The 23,478-nt window shown below is 42.1% G+C and overlaps 1 protein-coding gene across 3 annotated transcripts in view; it reads right to left on the bottom strand.

The window, feature by feature from the left end:
• Window positions 1–328: 328 nt before the first annotated feature.
• TNFRSF19 (TNF receptor superfamily member 19) overlaps window positions 329–23,478 on the bottom strand; it is a 95,377-nt gene continuing 72,227 nt past the window's right edge. For all 3 annotated transcript variants that reach the window (XM_073662210.1, XM_073662212.1, XM_073662211.1), the window contains exons 6-10: window positions 8,036–8,197; window positions 7,284–7,409; window positions 6,705–6,798; window positions 4,229–4,571; window positions 329–3,178 (exon numbers count right to left, since the gene is read on the bottom strand). In XM_073662210.1, coding sequence (XP_073518311.1) covers window positions 3,170–3,178; window positions 4,229–4,571; window positions 6,705–6,798; window positions 7,284–7,409; window positions 8,036–8,197 — 734 coding nt within the window. In that variant the 3' untranslated portion in view covers window positions 329–3,169. The remainder of the gene's footprint in view (window positions 3,179–4,228; window positions 4,572–6,704; window positions 6,799–7,283; window positions 7,410–8,035; window positions 8,198–23,478) is intronic.

Raw genomic sequence — 23,478 nt, forward strand, 5'->3', positions numbered from 1 at the left:
TCCGAATATGACTTTCCACGATCAACGTCAATCTAATAGTAGAATGGAATTAGAGAGACGGAATTGGTAATTTTAGTCCCGAACGGTTGTTTTTACTCCTTGTCATAAATGAGATAAATAATGGAAATATTCCTTTTTTTTCACAATGTATTTACATAAGGAGATATAAAAAAAAAGTCAAAAATATTCAGATTTACAGACAAGCAAATATTTGGAGGTTTCCATGAACCCATTGTGGATTTGCATTTTACAGCAATGTACATCACTCGCTGAGCCTCGCAAAGTGGCCTTGTTGACGGTCGCAACAAATCTTCCAAAAGACAAAGTCTTGTTTTCTCAGGTCGTGTTAATACATAAGGTCCTTTGTATACAACAAGTAGACCAAACTATACAAAATATACAGAGACGACCAGCACAGAACTGTTTGTGTCTTTACCAGGGATTTCTTTCATTGGAATCTTGGAATTTATTGGGAATAATTGATCAAAACTGACGCAAAAGAAAAGTGGAGATGTTGGTTGCTCATCTAACCTGCTGCTTTATTTTCCAAAAGTCCTCAGAAAAATTATTGGTTGGTATAGGCAGCCGCCTAAATCCCTATATGTCTTTCATAATCACCGCAGGATTGTTCTCGCTCAAAGCTTTGTGATCTTCACAATTTTTAAAAATGCACCTTGGAAACGTGATTGTGGTTTTTCCATGTAGTACTGTGATTATCCATAGGAGCATTTCCTAAATAAATCATGGGAAAACAACTGCATCAGCATCTGATTTTGTTGCAAAGATTATTTAGATGGGTCGAGAATCGGTAAAAGCTGTTCCCGATCATCAGCCGTGTAAACGGGGCATTGATCACCTGAAGAACAAGCAAAATTGTTGTTTTCCATGTGATTGGATCGTTTATGGCGACATTGTAATAAAACGGGAAGTGCTGCCGAGAGAACATGATGCCGTATAGGGATGGAATAATCGTATTAGCGACTATTCAGGTCCCATAGGGCTTGTCAGCTGGTGTAAAAAGGGCAGTAAATGAGCTCCGGTGGCCTGGTATATACTGTAGTCAATAGGTGCTAACTAAAGGGCCGTCTGAGTGCACCATTAGAATGTGACATCTGTGTGCACAAAGCCTTAAGGCCAATCATACACATTAGACTAACGTTGGCCTAACCCACCAATATCGGTGGCATTGGCCGACAGTTGTGATATGTATTGAGGCCTCCCAACTCTTCCCTGACAGGTGATGTCGGAGGGAGAAAAAAAAAAATCCTGAAATTGAAATTTCAACTATTTGGCAGGAAGATAACCCACTGCCGGATCACTTGGTTGACAATCATCTAATATGTAAGTCTTTGCTCATTCTACAGAAGTCTTTATCTCTTAACCACTGGAGTTGCTCATCTTATTCACAGCCTTAAAAACTTCTTCAGCAATTTTTGAAACCCATGTAGGTCAATGAACCCTCAAAATCTTATAGAGGAACCTCTGGGTAAAATACCTTAAATATATACCAGATAACAAAATGCCATGTATGTAGTACATCTTGTATTGCAGTATAAACTTCAAAGTATCATCAGTCCATTGTGTATTTTGTTTTTTTCTTTTGCTAAGAACATGAAAAACTTGGTATGAAAAACCAACCTAAGGCTGTGTGCCCATGATGCGTTTTTTGGTGCGGATTTGCAGCGCGGAAACGCTCCAGAAATGCATTGCATACCTTATCCCATGACTTCCTATGACATTCTGCAAGTTCTGTGCTCATGGTCAGGATTTTTTCTGTGCGGATTTTACTCGCAGAAAAAATCCGGACATGACCAATTCTTGTGCGTTTCTGCATGCGTATTTGCCTATACAATGCATTGCAAAAACGCATGGCAAATACGCGTCAAAAACGCATGTAAAGAACGCATGCGTTTTTCTGCCAAGGAGATGCAGAAATGCTCAGGAAAATTTCTGCTTCATTTCTGCATCGTGGGCACATAGCCTAAAGAACCGCCACCAAAAATCTATCTACAAGGAGTGGCTTATCTATGGGGAGAGCAAAAGGATCAGCCATTGAAATTCCGGTGGGGAGGCCCCCATACACCTTACACTGTCGGTCGATCCTGATGAGGGCCAGTAGTATTATTCGGAGTATCAGAAACGTTTGTTTGTGGTCCCTAGCGAGCTCCAATTACCGGCTTTGTGGGATCAGGCAGAAATATTGGACCATGGGTCTCGGAGACACAACAGACGTCATAAACAATCATCTAGAAACATAAATAAGAATAGTCTAGAAAACACTGGAAGTTAAAGCAAAATCTTCTTATAAAAAAAAACTGACCTATCATACAAAATAACGCTTCATAGAAAAATGCACATACATGGCAGAAATAGTGCTTATAGGTAATACATGTGCTGGTGTATCCGAAATGTAATCATCACGACATGCGATAAATAGGATTTCCTCAGCATAATGGACTGGATGAGGCTCCAGCATAAGTGCATTACATCTAGACAGGTCAAAAGTACAATATATAGATGACCATGGCTCTACTAGACAAGACGTACCGGGAACCGGATCCAACAGTTTAGGATGGCAGTCAATGTATTCAGCAGATAGGGAAGGGTTGTAATGTGCAGACCTCATACAATACTCATTAAATTGCACTGCGCAAACCCATAGAAAATAATGGGAGCCGTGCAATGAATATTTGCAGTGCGATGAAGCTGGACTGTATAGTTCAATGAAGGTCATCACATAAATAATGAAAAATTACATTTACATTCTGCTTCACAATTTAAGTAAGTCCCAATCTGGATTTCTCCAGTCACTTTCATCCCGTAGTTCTTTTTCTTGAGCATATCTCCATGTATCAATGTGCTACAAGGGAAATTCATCCCGGCAGATATACATCCTCAGGTCCAGACGAGTAGGCTGTCATGTATCAAGGCGATTCTAGAAAAGATGGAGGCTCGTTCAATAAAGAACATTGTGGCAAGATGGAGATCTCCCAGTGTCTGATCCAGAAATAGATCTTCAGGAGGCTCAAGACATAGATCTCCAAATGGCTGATCTAGAGGTGGATTTTCAGATGGCAGGTCTAGATCTTCAGGTGAGGGTTCTAGTAGATCTTCTGGTGGGCTGATCTAGAAACAGACCTCTGGATGGTGGATCTAGAGAACATCTCACTCAGCAGTCCTGAAAATTAATAAAATGATTATTACTTTGTGACAGGAGACAATGGGCCCAGATTCATTAAAGCTTTTTCTCTTCCGGTGTAAAAAGTCCAAAACTTGAGGTTGCGCAAAACTTTTGCTACTTTTGTAGTTTTCACACTATTTTCGCCCAGCTCCAACAAACTGGGTTGGGGCGTGATGACCTCCGCTCATCAAAGTCATGACCAGCAGTGGTGTTTGTTATGCCACATATTTTACTCCAGCAGGGACTGGAGTAAGATTTGTGGTGAGGCACATACGGATGCACATGCTACTTTGCACCTCATTTGATTCATTAAGAGGTGGTCGTCTCTTAATTAATCACCCTTCACACTCCACCCTGCCCGCTAATCAAGAGCGGCATGAAAAATACTTCTTTTGATTAATCAGGGTTAATAACTTTTTTTAACTCTTATACATAGAGCGAAAGTAAAAAAACAACAAAATGTTAATGAATAAAAATATCTATATTAGACAAAGGTTTAAGGGCGCGTTCACACCAGGCTTTAGGCTACATGAATATTTACTGCAGATTTATGTCAGGAAATTCCGCAGCAGAATACACCATGATCTAAGCAGAGATTCTCAAGATCTCTTCTACACTTAGAGAAAACTTACAGTCAATCTGCAGTATGGAGTTTGCATAGGTTGAAATTCAATGCACAGGAAAAATCCACAGCAAATCTGCAATCAAGTTACTATTCCAGCAATAACTGGCCATTTATCAGCATAACCTGGTGGGCACTATAAATCAAACAGAACGCACAGATCTTAACATTGCCGTGGTTTGGGCCGCAGTGCCTACCCTAAGGGCGCAGTCAGGCAGCCGAATCACTCATGCAAGGATCGCATTGCAATCCTCGGACTGGCCATCGGCTCTCCTGATCTGAGTGTGACAGCTGCAGAGAAATACATGCTGTCACGCTCAGGAGAGCTGACAGCCAGTCCGAGGATTGATTTGCGATCCTTGCACGAGTAATACAGCAATCTCACTGCACCGTAAGACTGAATCACACTAAATAAGCCACTCCACCTGGTTCTTGTCTTGGACACATGGTAGGTGATCCACCTCTGGCTGGTTTCCCGCATCTTCTTGACAAGCATCCAGCTCTAATAAATGAAGATGTTTTGAAGACGCCGTCTCAGCACTGATACTCTGTGCACTGTGTGCATGCAAAATACTTGGCTCCTCCATATCTCTGTTCAAAGTGTCTGCATCTCCCCCTATTAGCTGCGGATGTGGCTCACAGGCAGGAGTGCTATCACTGCCAGGAGGTGTTTGCATAAGAGGCCAAGTTTCAGCTAGCTCTCTGCAGGCCAGGTCTGAAGTGGGTCCAAAATATGCTGGAATCATGTCCGCCACAGAATCCGAGTTCCTGAAAAAGCAGCAATTATTACAAGTGACCCTAAATGATTCTTCATAGTACCTTGTATTAATCAGTCACCTGCACAGCCGCATACAGCCCTCATAGAGCTCATCAACTCACCAGGAATGAGAAGTGACGTCATCTACGTATCATTTCCCAAACGTTGCTATGATACATTCTCACTTATTGTGGTTCAGCCAAAAATAATTCTGCACCCCCCTTTCCTATGTGTAGGTGACAGTTTACAAATTAAAAAAAAAATAATAATAAAAAAAAATTATATATATATATATATATATATATATATACAGTACAGATCAAAAGTTTGGACACACCTTCTCATTTAAAGATTTTTCTGTATTTTCATTACTATGAAAATTGTACATTCACACTGAAGGCATCAAAACTATGAATTAACACATGTGGAATTATATACTTAACAAAAAAGTGTGAAACAACTGAAAATATGTCTTATATTCTAGGTTCTTCAAAGTAGCCACCTTTTGCTTTGATGACTGCTTTGCACACTCTTGGCATTCTCTTGATGAGCTTCAAGAGGTAGTCACCGGAAATGGTCTTCCAACAATCTTGAAGGAGTACCCAGAGATGCTTAGCACTTGTTGGCCCTTTTGCCTTCACTCTGCGGTCCAGCTCACCCCAAACCATCTCGATTGGGTTCAGGTCTGGTGACTGTGGAGGCCAGGTCATCTGGCGTAGCACCCCATCACTCTCCTTCTTGGTCAAATAGCCCTTACACAGCCTGGAGGTGTGTTTGGGGTCATTGTACTGTTGAAAAATAAATGATGGTCCAACTAAACGCAAACCGGATGGAATAGCATGCCGCTGCAAGATGCTGTGGTAGCCATGCTGGTTCAGTATGCCTTCAATTTTGAATAAATCCCCAACAGTGTCACCAGCAAAGCACCCCCACACCATCACACCTCCTCCTCCATGCTTCACGGTGGGAACCAGGCATGTAGAGTCCATCCGTTCACCTTTTCTGCATCGCACAAAGACACGGTGGTTGGAACCAAAGATCTCAAATTTGGACTCATCAGTCCAAAGCACAGATTTCCACTGGTCTAATGTCCATTCCTTGTGTTCTTTAGCCCAAACAAGTCTCTTCTGCTTGGTGCCAGTCCTTAGCAGTGGTTTCCTAGCAGCTATTTTACCATGAAGGCCTGCTGCACAAAGTCTCCTCTTAACAGTTGTTGTAGAGATGTGTCTGCTGCTAGAACTCTGTGTGGCATTGACCTGGTCTCTAATCTGAGCTGCTGTTAACCTGCGATTTCTGAGGCTGGTGACTTGGATAAACTTATCCTCAGAAGCAGAGGTGACTCTTGGTCTTCCTTTCCTGGGGCGGTCCTCATGTGAGCCAGTTTCTTTGTAGCGCTTGATGGTTTTTGCAACTGCACTTGGGGACACTTTCAAAGTTTTCCCAATTTTTCGGACTGACTGACCTTCATTTCTTAAAGTAATGATGGCCACTCGTTTTTCTTTACTTAGCTGCTTTTTTCTTGCCATAATACAAATTCTAACAGTCTATTCAGTAGGGCTATCCGCTGTGTATCCACCTGACTTCTGCACAACACAACTGATAGTCCCAACCCCATTTATAAGGCAAGAAATCCCACTTATTAAACCTGACAGGGCACACCTGTGAAGTGAAAACCATTTCCAGTGACTACCACTTGAAGCTCATCAAGAGAATGCCAAGAGTATGCAAAGCAGTCGTCAAAGCAAAAGGTGGCTGCTTTGAAGAACCTAGAATATAAGACATATTTTCAGTTGTTTCACACTTTTTTGTTAAGTATATAATTCCACATGTGTTAATTCATAGTTTTGATGCCTTCAGTGTGAATGTACAATTTTCAAAGTCATGAAAATACAGAAAAATCTTTAAATGAGGTGTGTCCAAACTTTTGGTCTGTACTGTATATATGTATGCATGAGCCTATAAGAAATCTCTGAGTTAAAGGGATTTTTTCTAAAGGTAACCTGTCAGAATATTTATTCATTCAACAAAAATCAGAGTTTGGTTGCATTATTGCCGCTGTGTATGTTTTATTTTGTGTGAAGATGGATGCAGTCTTTAATGGATGAATACAAATGTGGCTTATAAATGAACCGATGGCCACTTACCCATCGTACAATGTGCTGTGTGATGGGAATATACAACCCGGGTCGATGCTGTGCGTCTCTTCACAGCACAATGATGGAATCAAGTGGACGGGACCTACAGGGAATAAGACAAATAATGTGATCATTGCGGACGTCACTTGTAGGGTTTGGATATTGGAGATTTCAATATATCACAGATTTATAGAATAAAAGAAACTGTTATGTTTCCATAAGAAATTTCACGCATTTCACAGAATGAACAAAGAATGTGTTCATGATGATTGCATTAATAAAGAAGTTGTCCCATTATTGTAAAAAAAGGTCTACTACTTTTCCAGAAACGGCGCCACTCTTGTCAATGGGCTGTGTCTGGTGCTGCAGTTCAGCTTCTCTCAAGCAAGTTATTTTTCACCTACCGGTGTGAGGCTCAGTTTACACTGCCGTTAGCTTCTGTTTCATCAGGTTTACAATGCCTCTTGATTGAAACAATCGCACTAGTACAATATGTTAACTTATTTGTAAACTTATCACTCTTGTAATAAGTTTGTAAATTATTTAAGTAAATAAGTTTGTAAATAAGCTTATAAACTTATTACTCACCACAGGCCTGCGGCGGCTCTTGCTGACAGCGGCAGTAAGTCCTAGGTGGGTGCTCGGTGACTTGTGGTCTGTCGAAACATAGCAGTTCTGACCCAGTGTACTGCACTTCTTGAGATCGGCAAGACCCTGTAGAACGGAGAGAGAGATCAAAAACACATTGATAATCTGCGAATATCTTAAGAAAGGAATGAATGAATGAATGAAAACAAGGAAAGAAGGTAGAGAGGAAGAGGAAAAAGGGAAGGTCAGAGGGGAAGGTAAGAGGAGAGAGGAAAAGAATGAAAGACAGGACAGAAGATAGAGAGGGAATGGAAGGGTGAAGAGGAAAGGTAAAAAAGTAAGGAGAGAAGGGAAGGAGGGAGTGGAAAGGAAAGAGGAAGGGAAAGAAGGACTGGATGGAAGGCAGAAAGAAATAAAGAAATGGAGGGAAGAACGAAAGAAAGACATGGAGGGAAGAAAGAAAGACATGGAGGGAAGAAAGAAAGACGGATAGAAAGAAAGACATGGAGGGAAGAAAGAAAGAAGGAAAGAAATAAAAACATGGAGGGAAGAAAGAAAGAAAGACATGGAGGGAAGAACATAAGGAAAGGAGGGAGAATATTAAAGGAGAAGAAATAAAGGAAAAATGTAGAAAAGGAAGAAAACAAGGGAGGGAAAGAAAAGATGGAAAGAAGGAAGGAAAGGCATGATGGATGAGGAGAAGTCTGTAGCTTTTTTCCCCAGCCCAGGTTTATATATATAAAACAACTTACAATTTGGCTTCTTTTCCATGAACTGCCTTTTGCAGTAGATAACAGAGAGGATGAGCAGAGCTAGGAGCACGGTGGACAAGGCACTACATATAACAGCAGCCAGAGCGGTGTCCCGGGGACTTGACGCTGTAGCAGTAATCTTCACAAGGTTTACTTTGCTGCCTGGAAGAAATAAAAAATGGCATAGTTTTAAACAAAGAAAAAAAAAAATCTGAAATGTGTCACCATGATGTAAGTGGATAGATATACAGCATGTAATATGGCACATAAGGATGCCTGGGTATATACAGAACCATTTGCTATGTATATGTCCTTATCTGGTAAACCGAGCGTGTATATATGTGAATGAGTCTGGCTTTACCCATAATCCAGAAGGCATACAGTATACTGCTTACATGCAAATATCACTAGAGATACACCTACTAAATACATCAAACAACCAAGGAAAAAATAGGTACCTATCTCTTTAAATTTTACTTTTACTTAAAGAAAATAAAATTAAAAAACAATAAAATACAGAGTCAACCCATGGAGGACCGTATGCAAAAAGAGGGACAAACTTACAATTTATAATCAGACACGGTGGTGTAGCCCTGAAGCCAACTATTCAAACCCTAATATCTATATACCATAAACAGAATGTATTACTCAGATTGAATCATGAAATACACTGCTCAAAAAATATAGGGAACACTTAAACAACAAAATATAACTCCATGCAAATCAAACTTCTGTGAAATCAAACTGTCCACTTAGGAAGCAACACTGATTGACAATCAATTTCACATGCTGTTGTGCAAATGGAATAGACAATAGATGTAAATTATTGGCAATTATCAAGACACCCTCAATAAAGGAGTGGTTCTGCAGGTGGGGTCCACAGACCGCATCTCAGTACCAATGCTTTCTGGCTGATGTTTTGGTCACTTTTGAATGTTGGTTGTGCTTTCACACTCATGGTAGCATGAGACTGACTCTACAACCCACAGAAGTTGCTCAGGTAGTGCAGCTCATCCAGGATGGCACATCAATGTAAGCTGTGGCAAGAAGGTTTGCTGTGTCTGTCAGCGTAGTGTCCAGAGGCTGGAGGCGCTACCAGGAGACAGGCTAGTACACCAGGAGACAAGGAGGGGGCCGTAGGAGGGCAACAACCGAGCAGCAGGACCGCTACCTCCGCCTTTGTGCAAGGAGGAACAGGAGGAGCACTGCCAGAGCCCTGCAAAATGACCTCCAGCAGGCCACAAATGTGCATGTGTCTGCACAAACGGTTAGAAACCGACTCCATGAGGGTGGTATGTGGGCCTGACGTCCTCAGATGGGGGTTGTGCTCACAGCCCAACACCGTGCAGGACGCTTGGCATTTGCCACAGAACACCAGGATTGGCAAAGTCGCCACTGGCGCCCTGTGCTCTTCACAGATGAAAGCAGGTTCACACTGAGCACATGTGACAGACGTGACAGAGTCTGGAGACGCCGTGGAGAGCGATCTGCTGCCTGCAACATCCTTCAGCATGACCGGTTTGGCAGTGGGTCAGTAATGGTGTGGGGTGGCATTTCTTTGGAGGGCTGCACAGCCCTCCATGTGCTTGCCAGAGGTAGCCTGACTGCCATTAGGTACCAAGATGAGATCCTATGTGAGACCATATGCTGGTGCGGTTGGCCCTGGGTTCCTCCAAAAGCAGGACAATGCCAGACCTCATGTGGCTGGAGTGTGTCAGCAGTTCCTGCAAGATGAAGGCATTGAAGCTATGGACTGGCCCGCCCGTTCCCCAGACCTGAATCCGATTGAGCACATCTGGGACATCGTGTCTCGCTCCATCCACCAACGTCAACTTGCACCACAGACTGTCCAGGAGTTGGCGGATGCTTTAGTCCAGGTCTGGGAGGAGATCCCACAGGAGACCATCCGCAACCTCATCAGGAGCATGCCCAGGCGTTGTAGGGAGGTCATACAGGCACGTGGAGGCCACACACAATACTGAGCCTCGTTTTGACTTGTTTTAAGGACATTACATAAAAGTTAGATCAGCCTGTAGTGTTTTTTTCCACTTTAATTTTGGGGGTGACTCCAAATCCAGGCCTCCGTTGGTTAATAAATTTGATTTCCATTGATGATTTTTGTGTGATTTTGTTGTCAGTACATTCAACTTTGTACAGAACAAAGTATTCAATGAGAATATTTAATTCATTCAGATCTAGGATGTGTTATTAAAGTGTTCCCTTTATTTTTTTGAGAAGTGTATATTGGTGTGTAGAAAAATAGTAAGGTACTATCAGGATAGAACGCAATGTGTATAAACGTGAAAGTCCCCTGTGGGTAAATACAAAATTTGTATGGTACTTGCATCTAGCCTATATACAGAAGTAATGGTTGAAGTACACTTACATGTGGGTATATGGTGGCTTCAAATCGCAAACAGTCCTCTCACCCCAACGTACGTTTCGCCCTAGCTTCATCAGGGGGTGTCTGATTATAAATTGTAGGTTTGTCCCTCTTTTTGCATACAGTCCTCCATGGGTTGACTCTGTATTTTGTTTTTTAATTTTATTTTAAAGATATTTATAAGTATATATTTATATAGACCACATTCCTCATCTCCACGAAAACCCTCAGCTTAGTCATGCGGTCATACACATGCAGACGGCTTAGCTTCCTAATGACACTGAGTTTCTGTTCCCCACATAACAAGCAGCCATGCGGAGACACAGCCATCGCCATGTGGAATAAATACAGATTTTCAGCTATGGCCAATATCCAGAGAGCTTATGGTCAAACCACAGATATCAAAATGTTCCCCAGGAGCCAAGCACAGAAATATCTGCTGCACCACCATAAAACGTCAAGCTTCTCCACGTTCCCATACAGATTTCCATTCTTCTATTCCAAAACCTCTGAAATGGCTGACTGATCAGAACAAATTCATGCGAGATCCCACGTCAGTAGACGGCGCGCCGCGGAGAGGATTTCAAGGTATGAAGTGGCAGGAATGAGCTTTGAAGACAGCCACATTCATCAAAGCCAGGAGCAATCATAGGAAAGCCGCTCCACCAAAGTGGAGATTGTGTTACTTTACATAAACTCATTTATCAGACATCTCTGCAGGTTTTTCCACATCAATTAGTTCCTAGATTGACTTAGTTTTGCTTCAGTTATGAGCAGAATATGGACGTTTGCCTCATCGACCATACAAGAGCCTTCACAACGCAAAGAAGTCACACTGGAAAAGAGCAGTCCTGGCGCCAAGCCTTGTGATCTAGACAGTAATAAGGTCACAACCGAGGTGGGTACAGTCACTGTGACCCGAAAATACTGAAATACTGAATATTAGTATGTGCACACAACATCTAATGTCAGGAACACGTGGGAAAAAGTGCAACAAAAAGTGAACATAATGCACAGCAATGTAAAAGCAACAATGCTGTGCACATGTTCAGTCTTTTCTTGCTTCTTTTAACCTCTTCAGGGCTTAAAAAACGTAAAGAGGTTAAAAAATAGTAGCATGTCCATTCTTTGCTAGTAATAGCTTAAACTGTAGAAAAAAAAGATGCCGATGGCAGAGATGCCATGGAAACAGAGTCGGCTTTATCCTGAGGCTTCACTTAGGAAAAGCTTAAAAGACGTTAAGTGCACATAGCCTTAAAGGGGTTTTCGATTGTCCCCATGTGCAGTTTGTTTAAAAAACAAACAAAAAAAGTGTGCTTTACTCACCTTCCCCAGGTCCAGTGCTACTCCGCGTGTCTGCAGTGCTGATGTCATGTCAACAGCGCTGCAGCCAAGAACTGAGCTCAGCAGCTCTGCATGAGGCCCTTAGCTCACTGAGTGGGTGCAGCTCTCTCAACGTAGTGTCAGAACTGTAGATAATAACAGACAGCGATGGCGGTGACTCAACGCTGAACCAGGGGAGGGTGAGTAAAGCAAAGTTTGTTTTTTTAAAACAACTGGCAACCTGGAAACTGGGGTTTTCTGAAATAAGAAATCCCCTTAAGCTGAGCTTTTATTAGTGACTAAATAATAAACGGACTCTTTATGGTAGTTTTAAATCAATTTTGCTTAATTTTTTTTTTTTAACCTCTCCCCCCGATGCTTTACACTGCAGCTCTGATGTCTCCAATTAGCTGCAGTCTAAAAGAAAGCCACCGCACCAATAAGTCAATATACAGAGGGCAGATTCCCGTACCAACTAAAATAAATAACCTCGAGAAAAGGAATCGGATACACCTAGGACTTAAAAGGGCTGTCTCACGGAGATAACCCTTTTTCATATGGACATATCGATAAAGGGTGTTCTCCACTTGGATCCCCAATCTATGTGAATGGAGAAATTAAGTTCTCTGTCTTCTTCACACCTGAATCTCGCATGTGAGACACTCGGATCAAACTCGGACATTAGCATAATCGGCCCGATTCTCTCGCACAAGAGAATCGACTGCCGTGTGAGCGTACCCTAATACTGAGGAACTCCAGAAAACATGATCTGTTGGTCGCTTTTGAGGACTGGAGTTGGGGAACAGTGTCATAAAGCAATAGATTTTCACCACTCCAAAGCCTTAAGTTGCCCTCTTCAGTAGAGTCTGGACATACTGTAGACATACTGGACATACAGTAAAGTCTGGACATACTTATGATAGCTACGACTAGTGGAGGTCTGTGGATGGGAGATTTTTCACCATCGATAGTTGATGCCTTCTGTGGCTGGCATTTGCTGTAAACACTAAGCAGCCATTTTCTGGTGTAACTGGAGAAGTGACATGACATACAATCATTATCAAAAACATAACACCAAAAGTGAAGAACTCAATTTATACATGTCTTCAATGTGCTAAAGGTTGAGATGTGTCCAAAGAATCTACTGAGTGAATGGTTGTAATTCTTCTTGTCATGTAAGCAGAACAGCGAGTGTCCTCTTATAAGTCGGCTTCTTCTTTCACCATTGTGTCAACAATGAGACATTGCTATCAATCACGGCCGCACTGCCGCCAGTAAACGGCAAAGCAATCCTTCCAAGAACTGGTTTGGGCACTTCTCGGGTTTGTGCTTCATCTTCATGTATCTTTTCCCTTCTTCAGAAATTGAGGTTGTCTAGATCAGATCATATATCGCCATCTGCTAGGTCAGAGGAACTCAATGGTCATCAATGGCACAGTATCTCAATTTTTTTTAAAGATTTCAACTGATGAATCCGGGAGCAGAAAATATAAAGTCCGGGTGATCTACAAATATGAGGGATGACTGCTGGGGGCTTAGGCTCACAGACCATTACCTCTGTCGTTTATATGAGATGTCAAAAATAAGATTTTAAGTTGGAGTAAAACTACCGTCAAAAAGCTAAAATCATAGAATGTTAAAGTTGGAAGGGACCTCCAGGGTCATCGTGTCCAACCCCCTGCTCAATGCAGGATTCACTAAACCATCTCAGACAGATGTCTGTCCAGCCTCTGTATGAAGACTTCCATTGAAGGAGAACTCACCACCTCTCATGGCCGCCTGTTCCACTCATTGATCCCCATCACTGTCAAAAAGTGTTTTCTAATATCTAATCGGTATCTTCTCCCTTTCAGTTTCATTCCATTGCTTCTCGTGTTTCCATGTGCAAATGAGAATAAGGATGATCCCCCTGCACTGTGACATCCCTTCAGATATTTGTAGACAGCTATTAAGTCTCCTCTTAGCCTTCTGTTTTGGAAGCTAAACATTCCCAGATCCTTTACCCGTTCCTCGTAGGACATAGTTTGCAGGCCGCTCACCATCCAGGTAGCTCTTCTCTGAACTTGCTTTAGCTTTCCGATGAAAAACTGAAAATATTTTTTTTTCTTCAAAACAATATGCTCAATCTCACCACATGTGTAGCTTGGGAATGGGGTGTGTGCAGTGGGCATGTTTTCCCTGACGTCACAGTGTATAAAGGAAGCAAAATGTTGCCTTCCTCACACCTTGCTCAGGCCGCTTGCACTGTGAAGTGATTGTAACCTGCAAGCTAGCAGTCTTTGCCTACATGGAGCTGCTTATGCAGAGCGCAGTGAGAGGAGTTTGTCATTTGGTTGCTGCGCTCTGCACAGGTAACGACTGAGAAGACAGAAGATAAACAACTAATGAATGAAGACAGTGTTGCACATGAATCAATCCGGTCTTCATTCATTACTAAGAGCTGCTTTTATATTTTTACATTTTCTAACCCTAACTAGGGATAAGGATTGGTTTAGGGTTAGACTTAGAACTACAGCTGGGCTTAGAGATAAATTTAATAAATGTTACAAAATGTAATAAAAAAAACAACATAAAACTGTTTAACTTTTAACATTTTTGCAAAAAGCAGAAAAAACTAAGAGTTCAAAATGCAAACTATAATTACGGCAGTATTTCAATAAAGGGTTCAATACTCAACAGGCAGAAGGACCTCCTAGAGCGCTATTGGATCATGGGTTATGGGGTGTAAAATACTTGCCCCTTGCCAATGCTATGCCACTGAATCTTGAAACTTACAAAATGGTTAAATATTTCCTCCAGGGCTTGACACTCAGCACCTTTGCAGAAAATGTCATGATTTTTGAAGGTGATCATTGCAATGATTTGGGATTTTGAACAAATAAAAAACATAATATGGCCATATTATGGGTCCATACAACTTCTGGGTTGTATACATCTGTAATATGGCACCCATGGTAGTCTACGGGGCCATGCAGGGACCCAATCAGACATTGTTTTGCAGAGCTTTCTGTAGGCATTATATGGTGGTGCATAGGTTGTCTAGAGCTCAATACTACGGACTCTCTGCCTCCATACATTTCATTGAATCCTCTCAAGGTTGTCCCACTCGATTACTGAAATGCATCATACTCTTAAAAGAAATGATCACACATTTGTTACACAATCTGACGTTGGGCGTAAAAACACTGGCTTAATCAGTAAATCATACACAATGGGCCGGGATTAGAAGTTGTTGGTTCTAGATTAGTGATTTATACTAAGGTCAGCAGAGGATCAATGGTATAGCAGGTTTATAGACTCATGATAAGGCTCTCGTTTCTACAAATATTGATTCTGGATAAGGCATATTATATCCTCATCCCAATCATTGTGCGCGGCATATATCATGTAAACAGGTGACAGCACTTGTAACCTTGCACTTTGGTTAAGTTATTTTAGCACGTGGTTAAAAAATGTAGTTGACTGTCTGTCATCAGAAGAATTCAACAAGTCCCACGAGAAGAAGAAAGGACATTCCTCAGGTTGTAAGGGTTGCGATGAAATAGATGCATGCCGAGACTAAACTTACCTTTCTTGGCATAGGGCTTGCATTTACAACCGAGTCATTTGACGTTCATAGCTTTCAAAGCATGCCTGTTGAGGTCTTCAGTCTTCTTTTAACAGATTTGTGGAGATGGGTGTTGATCGTTCACAATCTGCTCAACTGAAGGTGGTCTTACGAAACTAATCAAGCCACGTGTATTTAGAATTTTAACACCATCTAGCAATGCCAATGATGGACACCAGTGACATTTTTAGCAAGTTCCTGCTACCTTGAATAAGACTAGAATTAAAGGGAATCTGTCACCAGGTTTTTTCTATGTAATATGAAAAGAGCATGATGTAGGGGCTGATACCCTGGTGGTTTACATTCTGTCATTTTGATACAATCCCAGTTTTCTCTGCAGCAGATCTCGGAATGCTGAGCCCTGTATACACCCGCCCACACCACTGATTGTCAGCTTTCTGTGTACACTGTGCATTGTCAGAAAGCTGCTAATTATTGGTGGGGGTGGGGTTGGACCAGGAGGCACAGGACACCTAGTCCTGTAGTGATAATCTCCTACCGACAAAACACTGATTGTATTGAAACAATACACAGCTCAGTAAGTGACACATTGTTGGATCAAAGCTCTCAGCCTCTACATCATGCTGATTATATCAGATTACATAGAAAAGACCTGCTGACTTATCCCTTTTCCCTGAACACACAATTTGTGTAGGGGTATAGTTACAGGGGGTACGTAGGTAGCAGTTGCAACTGAGGAGCCCAAAGACTCCTCTGTCTCTTAAGAGACTACTATAAATGGAACAAAGTAGGTAGGGACAATTGCTAGACAGTTTTCATTGAGAACCAACAGTGTAACAATGGTGTTGGGACTATGGGCACTAACCAGGTCCCTAGAACTAGGGGCACCGTAGTCTATCCCTCTCCCCCGGATTACTCCTAAAGGTGGAGACGCAGGGTTCACATGTCTTGCTATGCTCCTATATTAGCCCTAATCTGTCTCCTCCCCCACCCAGGGTAGTGGAAACTGAAATGTACAGAACACGCTAACCAGAAAAAAAGGGAAGACGGACAAGGATAAATGAAAATACCAACCATACAAAATTCACACACCACACAGCAGGGGAGTTTAAAAAAGGAGAAACCAAATAGGAGAGGATGAGGATGTGCACACAAACTCCAAGCAACAGTCTCCTGAAAAATTTCCAAACGCCAACTCCAACCACGAACTACACCTCCAACTCCAAACTAGGCAGTAAGAACTAACACTGGCAATCCCTAAGTGCCAGAGGCGAGCATATACAGCAGAGGGGAGTGGCCAACACTGAACAGCTTCAACTGAACAGATTAACCCTTACACTGCTAGCAAGGAAAAAAAAACTGCACTGTTTAATATGATGGTGAAGTACTTCTAACCAGTGCAGGAGTTTGTGAAAGCAGACACTGTGGTCTTCTGGCCACTCTGTCACAGTATCCCTTTGACAAAGACCTTCTAGTAACAATTTTGCTCCTGAAAGTGGAAACTAAAGAAGAAAGTGTAAACTAAAGTACTAACCCCCACTAATTTAAGGCCGGCAAAACAATCAGCACATGAAATCAAACATGCCTTATATCCTGTAGTATGTAGAACAGACAGTGTTTAGCAGAGCCCCCCAAGTACATGACACCAATCACAAAGGCTGAACGTTCGGAAAATTGTTCGTCCCAATTGTCAATCCGTGTGAACATGACAGCGATCAGCCAACAAACGCAACCTTTATGTGGCCTAAAAATAATCCAATGTAAGAGAGGGATAAACAAGTGCCAATCTTACTCTATCGCTGTTTAGTATATCACATGGAAAGATATATTGGTTTGATAGGCAAACTTGTTAAAGTTTGTAATACATTAATTTATAGCTGTCATGTATTGGTGATCACTAGGGATGGGCGGACCGGTGGAAGTTCGGGTTCTGGCACCCGACCTGAACTTTATTTCAAAGTTCGGGTACCAGAACCGTACTCGAACTTCAACCAGAACCCGAACACCATTGAAAATAAAGGTTACCCAAACACTCTCTCTTCCGAGGAAAGTCCGTGTTCGGCATTTAGCACCAGACAGTAACTGTCCGGTACAAACGCTAAATTCGTAAGTTCGGGTTCGCCCATCTTTAGTGATCACTTGTTAAATCGCTCTAATGTGGTTTCCACATTACAGCGATTAGACGCTCGCTTACATCAAGTGCTCAGTTTCCCTACAGCGCTACTAAAGGAAAAACAAGGTATTACATGGTGTACATTTAAATCAATGGGCGGTTCAGGAAGAAGGGCCAGGAGAGAAGAGAGAGAAAGCAGAGAGGAGAGAGAGAAAATAATCAGAATTACTTAATGGCATTTCTAAACCAGATAACCCCTTTAAGCAGCTGTATATACCCAAAAGCATTGCAGTGCCGGATGGTAATGTTAGCTATTACTTATTAATGGTTACAACATGAATTATATGACTTACAAAAGGAAGTGCTGCTGTAAGGCACGTAATAAAAATGAAAGCGCCCACAGAGCTGTCCTCTTCTACATCCTCTCCGCAACATCTGTGCAGTAGGATAAGACATAAAATAGCTTTTGTGCCTGAAATGTAAGTTTCCACAAGGATTAGAGGACGAAGCTGCCAGCTGGGAGCAAGAACAAAGATCACAATCGGAAGGGCACAGGCTCAAATTGCTCTGTTCATGCTCCAAAATATTCTCCAGAGCCCTTTCCCTGTACCGTCACTGCACAATAATAACATATTTATGGAGGAGGACCGGCCGTCGGCAGCGTAATGTGGCCAAAAACTCTGTAAATCAGATTAATACATTAGATACATAAAAATTTAGGTATGTTATAGAGGTAATCCAGGTATGTGCTGCCCAACATTTACCCATAATTGTGAGACTCATTTCTTCATTGAGATAAATCCAGTCTAAGGCCACCTGTCTACAAGATCGTGGCCATGAGCAAATGGATAGTGCAGCCGGTTGGGCAAGTGCTTTATGCTTCATATGGCACTGATAAATCGAACAGCAGTATAGGGATGTATGCTCAACTGGTAATCATTCAACTCCTCCTGGGTGCGGTCTTGAAGCAAGTCCCCCGTTCTCACGATCCATGAGAGTCCCCATGAGGGGACCAACGACGATCTAACAATTACCACCTATAATTGGAAAATTTGGAAAACCTGCTTAAGTAAAGCTAGGCATTTTAACAAAGTACACATTTAATCATAAGCTGTTGCTCGCGGCTAGCACTTCAATATAACTGAACGGAGCAGCTTCAGCGCATGCGCAATGCCCCGAGAGCCGACCTAGTCAGCTGCATTTGTAACACAGAAGTAGTTTAAGCTTGGTCCCATGATAGTGGCCATTATGTGATATTCTTGATGTAGCTAAGTAATACTATTCATGGCTATATTGGGAGCGCATCTACAGAACCGACCGGCACTGTGATGTCTACGTATGGGATCCGTAAAATCATTACTTTGTACTTCTACTGGGCAAGATAAGCCAGGGAACAAGAAGCAAGAGCAAAAGTGTGAAACAGGTAATTACAAATATGATTGGGTTTCGGGGCCAAAGAAATAAAAAAGGGGATTGGATTGGACTAGGCATATGCAGTCAGTGTTGGCGTTTGGCCCCTTACTTCGATTTTAGGGTCTTGGGTTTTGTGGCTTGAGAGTAGAATATACGGTACTTGGTTTAAATACATCTTGACACAAATCAACATAACAGAGCAGATAGGTGGCGGAGTACCCGTCTACCTGAAATTGTGGTCAATGTGATAAACTAATTTTCTTACGAAAATTGTTAGAAAGCGATGGCAATTAGTTTGTGTGCAGTAGGATCTTTAACACCCACAAGTTAATGTATAGGTAGCTGTAGAAGTATGATCGGCACATCTATATTTGTACATGCACATAAATGTACCCAATGCCCACATATTAGTTCTATTGTGTAAACTTGACAAAACTCTTCCTTGAAAAGGAAAAGCTAAGTTGGCTTTTATTCATTGTAAAATCACTGAACACAGCAGGAAGGAACAGATGCTTCTAAATGGAAAGGAGTCTGGACTTGTTGGGTGCTATCAGTCTGCTGACATTTCCATAGGGGTACACTGGTTAGTCCTGCTGCGGACATGACATCATCTCCCAACCAGCCCAACAAGTGCATGAAGTTTGCCTTCACCTCGCATATTCCTAGCAAATGCTGGTAGGCCAACTGGCTTGGGCAGGTACTGATGTGAAGAATGCATTCTCTGTGGACGAGGCATAATAGATGTAATATACCTATATATAGTGTGGATAGTAACCGTTGAAGAATTTGTATTTAATTCCATTTGATATACCATATTAGGGAATTCTAGAGGTGTGAGAGTTTCCTGTGTTCAGGATCCTGATTCAGCCAGAGTGGACAGAGGCATCTCTCTCTCCGGAGGACCGGTTCTGCATATAAGCCTTTGGCATGTGGGCACTGTGCAATGCTTCATTTCCCCTGCAATGGCACTGTGGGAATGTACAGCCAGGTTTCACCATAGATACCAGCTGATCGCTGAAGGATCTGCCAGGCGAAAGGTTTGTGATCAGCTTATCATCAAGGGACCCTTCTAACAAGTCGTGATTGTCCAAAGCTAGGAACCTCTATGAAGTAAGCTAAGAAACCTATGAACAAAACCATATCATGGTTTTGTAAATCTGCAAGATGTGCAAAGTCATAATACAGCATCCATGGAAGTCAACCAAACCAGAAATTCCTAGTCAAGGTTAATGGGACAGACATTAATATACATCTACCTACAGTTTGCACTTGAGTGACAGTTTCCTTTAGGATAGAGAAGAGTGGAGATGGATCACCACAAGAAAAACAAGTAACCTCAAAGAGCTCCTTTATAAGCTATATGGTGCCGCATAGAGTGTACATCTCCAAGGTATGAACCAAAGGTTCAATTCATGGCCTTTTGGCTAAGATCAAATGTGGCGTCTGTGGGCTGCTTGTAAAAGATGAGTACACCAATGTACACGAAACGAAAGCTTCTGGGTATATGCAGGTTGGCTCCTATAGCCACTTGTAGATTGACTGAGACAGTCCAGATTGAATCCATGACCAGGATTATGTAAAAACATGAGGTGCAGATGATCCCTGTGGCTGGTTACCCTGGGGTGCTAGTATGGGCTAATATGAGGAATTTTAATAATTCCATCTGGATGTCTGGGCAGTATACATGACACATATATTTAATTTATTTTTTATGCCACTGTCCATGTTCAAGGAATGGTGCCCTGACAAGGTGTCCCTTTGTCACGGTGTGACTGTGTGGGATAGCAGTGGACAATGGGCTCCTATTCTGTTTCCCAGGCTAGGAGACCCTTGGATATCCCTGTCCCCAGGATTACTCCTGATGGTGGGGACGCCTGGGTCTCGTTTCTCACTATGCTCCTAAATTACGCTAATCTGTTTCTTCCCATCCCCATTCCCAGGAAGGTAAGGTAGAAGTGTACTGTAAAACACAAACAAGATAGACAGGGAAAAACAGAAGCACAGTGACACAGCACTCTCACAGAAATAAACACTAAGGAATAAAAAGTGTAAAGCCAGGGAGGCAAAGAAGCAACACAAAGATACCAATGAGAAAGCAAAGGCTACACCAAAAACCGCTAGCAACAGACTTAGAAGTAACCACCAGTAGCCTGGATAAGTCTACCTCTCCAGACCAAAATAGACAAACTACAGCTGACATTACCTGAATAGTCAAGCCAGCATACATAGGAAGAGAGATGATAAGACTGGTTCTCCCACAGCATGTGACTAAAGGAGATTAACAACCTAGCACAGCAGAGATTTAACTGTTCCTAACCTGCCTAGGAATTAGAAGTCTTTGATTTGAAGCTCGAGTCTCCTTGCGCTGAACATAGCCATCAATGAGGTTAAAAGGAAGAGTGCAAGAATCTGTGGATTCCACAGACCCTGACACAGCCATGACATTCATTGATACTTGCAAAAACCTCCTTGTGACACCCTTCTGGTGTTACAGCGGTATTTGTGGCCATTGGGTTCTTCAGTCCTATGAAGCCCCAGGTTCTCCCAATGCAGAGGACCAGACTTAGACTGTGACTCTTGATGGATACTCGATTGGCAGCCCAGGTGGAAGCCAGGAGAAATAGGCGATCTCATTAAGCTTTGGTGACCGAAAACCACTGATCCCTGCCTTCTAGTCCAGAGGTTTGTAAAAAAAAGGTTCCTTGGAGACCCTTTTCCTTTAGGAGATGGCTTGAGATAGACTGCATTCTTATACACTTTCTCGTGTGGCATGCTGCATTTTTTTTTGTGCTTCGATAAAGAAAGTCAAGTTCTTGGGCTTTTAATCGAAAAGAAAAATATGAACCACACAAACTCAAATGTGTCTCAGTACATGGCTCTGCATGTCACCCAAGTTTGAAATATACTTGGATGGATCACAGATGGATTTAAAGTGGTGCACAACCCAAAGTACTTGTAGATTGTGTACGATACAAACGAGGTCCAAGCAACCCTTTATTTTCCCCACTCATAAGTAGAAATGTGCTCCACAAGGACTCGCCGGTTCTCGCCCTCCTACCTATGAGCGAGTTATGAATGCTTGGCACACACATTGTTTGGCTTGACATTACACTTATGCCTTTTGTAATTAGATAAATACACACAGCTGAACGGGTCACGGAGGCACAATGAGGCTCTTTAAAACATTCTCTCTTTCAACAAAGAATACACCAATTGTTTTAGGCTCGGAGGGAAGATCAGACATCCAGTGTAATGTGACTCCTCAGACACAAGAGATAGTAGGAGGCATTCATGTAGAAAGTGGGTACAGGAGACGCTCTCATGCACCTCTGATGTGTTGGATGCACAATTGCTCAAGTGGCCGTGTGTGGTTTACCGAGGAACAAAGACATTTATTTCTACTGCTCAGCAACTCTGTGTGGAGGAATGCGGAGACAGACTAACTAGTGGTGGGCTCCACTTCATCTTCCTTACATCCAGTGGTCTAGCAACAAGAAGCACAGCATGTTCCAAGCAAAGGCATCCCTCCCCCCTCGTAAGGTATAATGATTGAGGCGCTAAACTATAGCAAGTGTTTGGATAACTTATTACTGCTGTAAGCAAAAAAAAAAGCACAAAAAAAATCAAATGCTAAAGAACAATTCAACCTTAAAAGCAGAAAAGTAAAAAAGTGGTATGTAAAAATGTAAAGCATTTGTAGAAACGTCATCTAGAATTAAAGTCTTTAAAAAAAAATAGAAAAAATACTCAGAATACTGTAAAATAATAAAATAAATAATACTCACCTTACTATGCCCCTTTATTTATTATGCTTTGTTGCATCATATTCCACAGCACTTTACAGACATCGTCATCGCTGTCCCCATTGGGACTTAGAAACTAAATTCCCTATCAGGATGTCTTTGGAGAGTGGGAAGAAATCGGAGAACCCGGAGGAAACCCATGAAAACACAAGGAGAACACACAAACTCCTTGCAGATGTGGTCTTTTGTGGGATTTGAACCCAGTACCCCAGCGATGCAAACACAGTGCTAACCACTGAGCCACCGTGCTGCCGAAAATCAAAGGATCTCCTTTGATCCTGTTTCATGCCAATAACCCTACTTCCTGTTCTGTCCTAATGGGCATGTAATGGCTGCATCCAAACACGGGCAGAAGCAGTCACATGTCCAAACAATATTTAAAGAGACCACCTTTGTATTTCCTGCTGACACACATATGAACACTGCAGCCAATCATTGGCCAATTCTGCATGAGTCGCATTCCTGAAGACGCCCCCGGAAGAAGAAAGCGGGCAAAACACGCGTCGGGGTGAAAGGGGACTGTGTCCTGCTCAGGGTCCTAGATTGGCTCTTTTCCTGGCACCATCTTTATACCTGGTGTACAGTTTTTACCCTAACACTCTTCCTTTAGTACTATTAATTGTCATTATGGCTTCTATAAGTGTTTAGGCATAGTTTATTTGGATCTATACATAGGGTTATTGTCTAGCCCATTATAAGATCTTATATTGTACCTTCTATACCATGGACAACTACTAATTATTTATATTACGCTGGGGAATGTATTGTAAGGGAGTTTCCTATATATGTTAATATACTGGACTAGGCTATTTATATTAGATTTTTGAACCTGCATTATAT

The sequence above is a fragment of the Phyllobates terribilis genome, unplaced genomic scaffold (genome assembly GCF_046119375.1).
Source record: "Phyllobates terribilis strain yellow unplaced genomic scaffold, ASM4611937v1 Scaffold_2__4_contigs__length_985480577, whole genome shotgun sequence".
Classification (NCBI taxonomy): Eukaryota; Metazoa; Chordata; class Amphibia; order Anura; family Dendrobatidae; genus Phyllobates; species Phyllobates terribilis.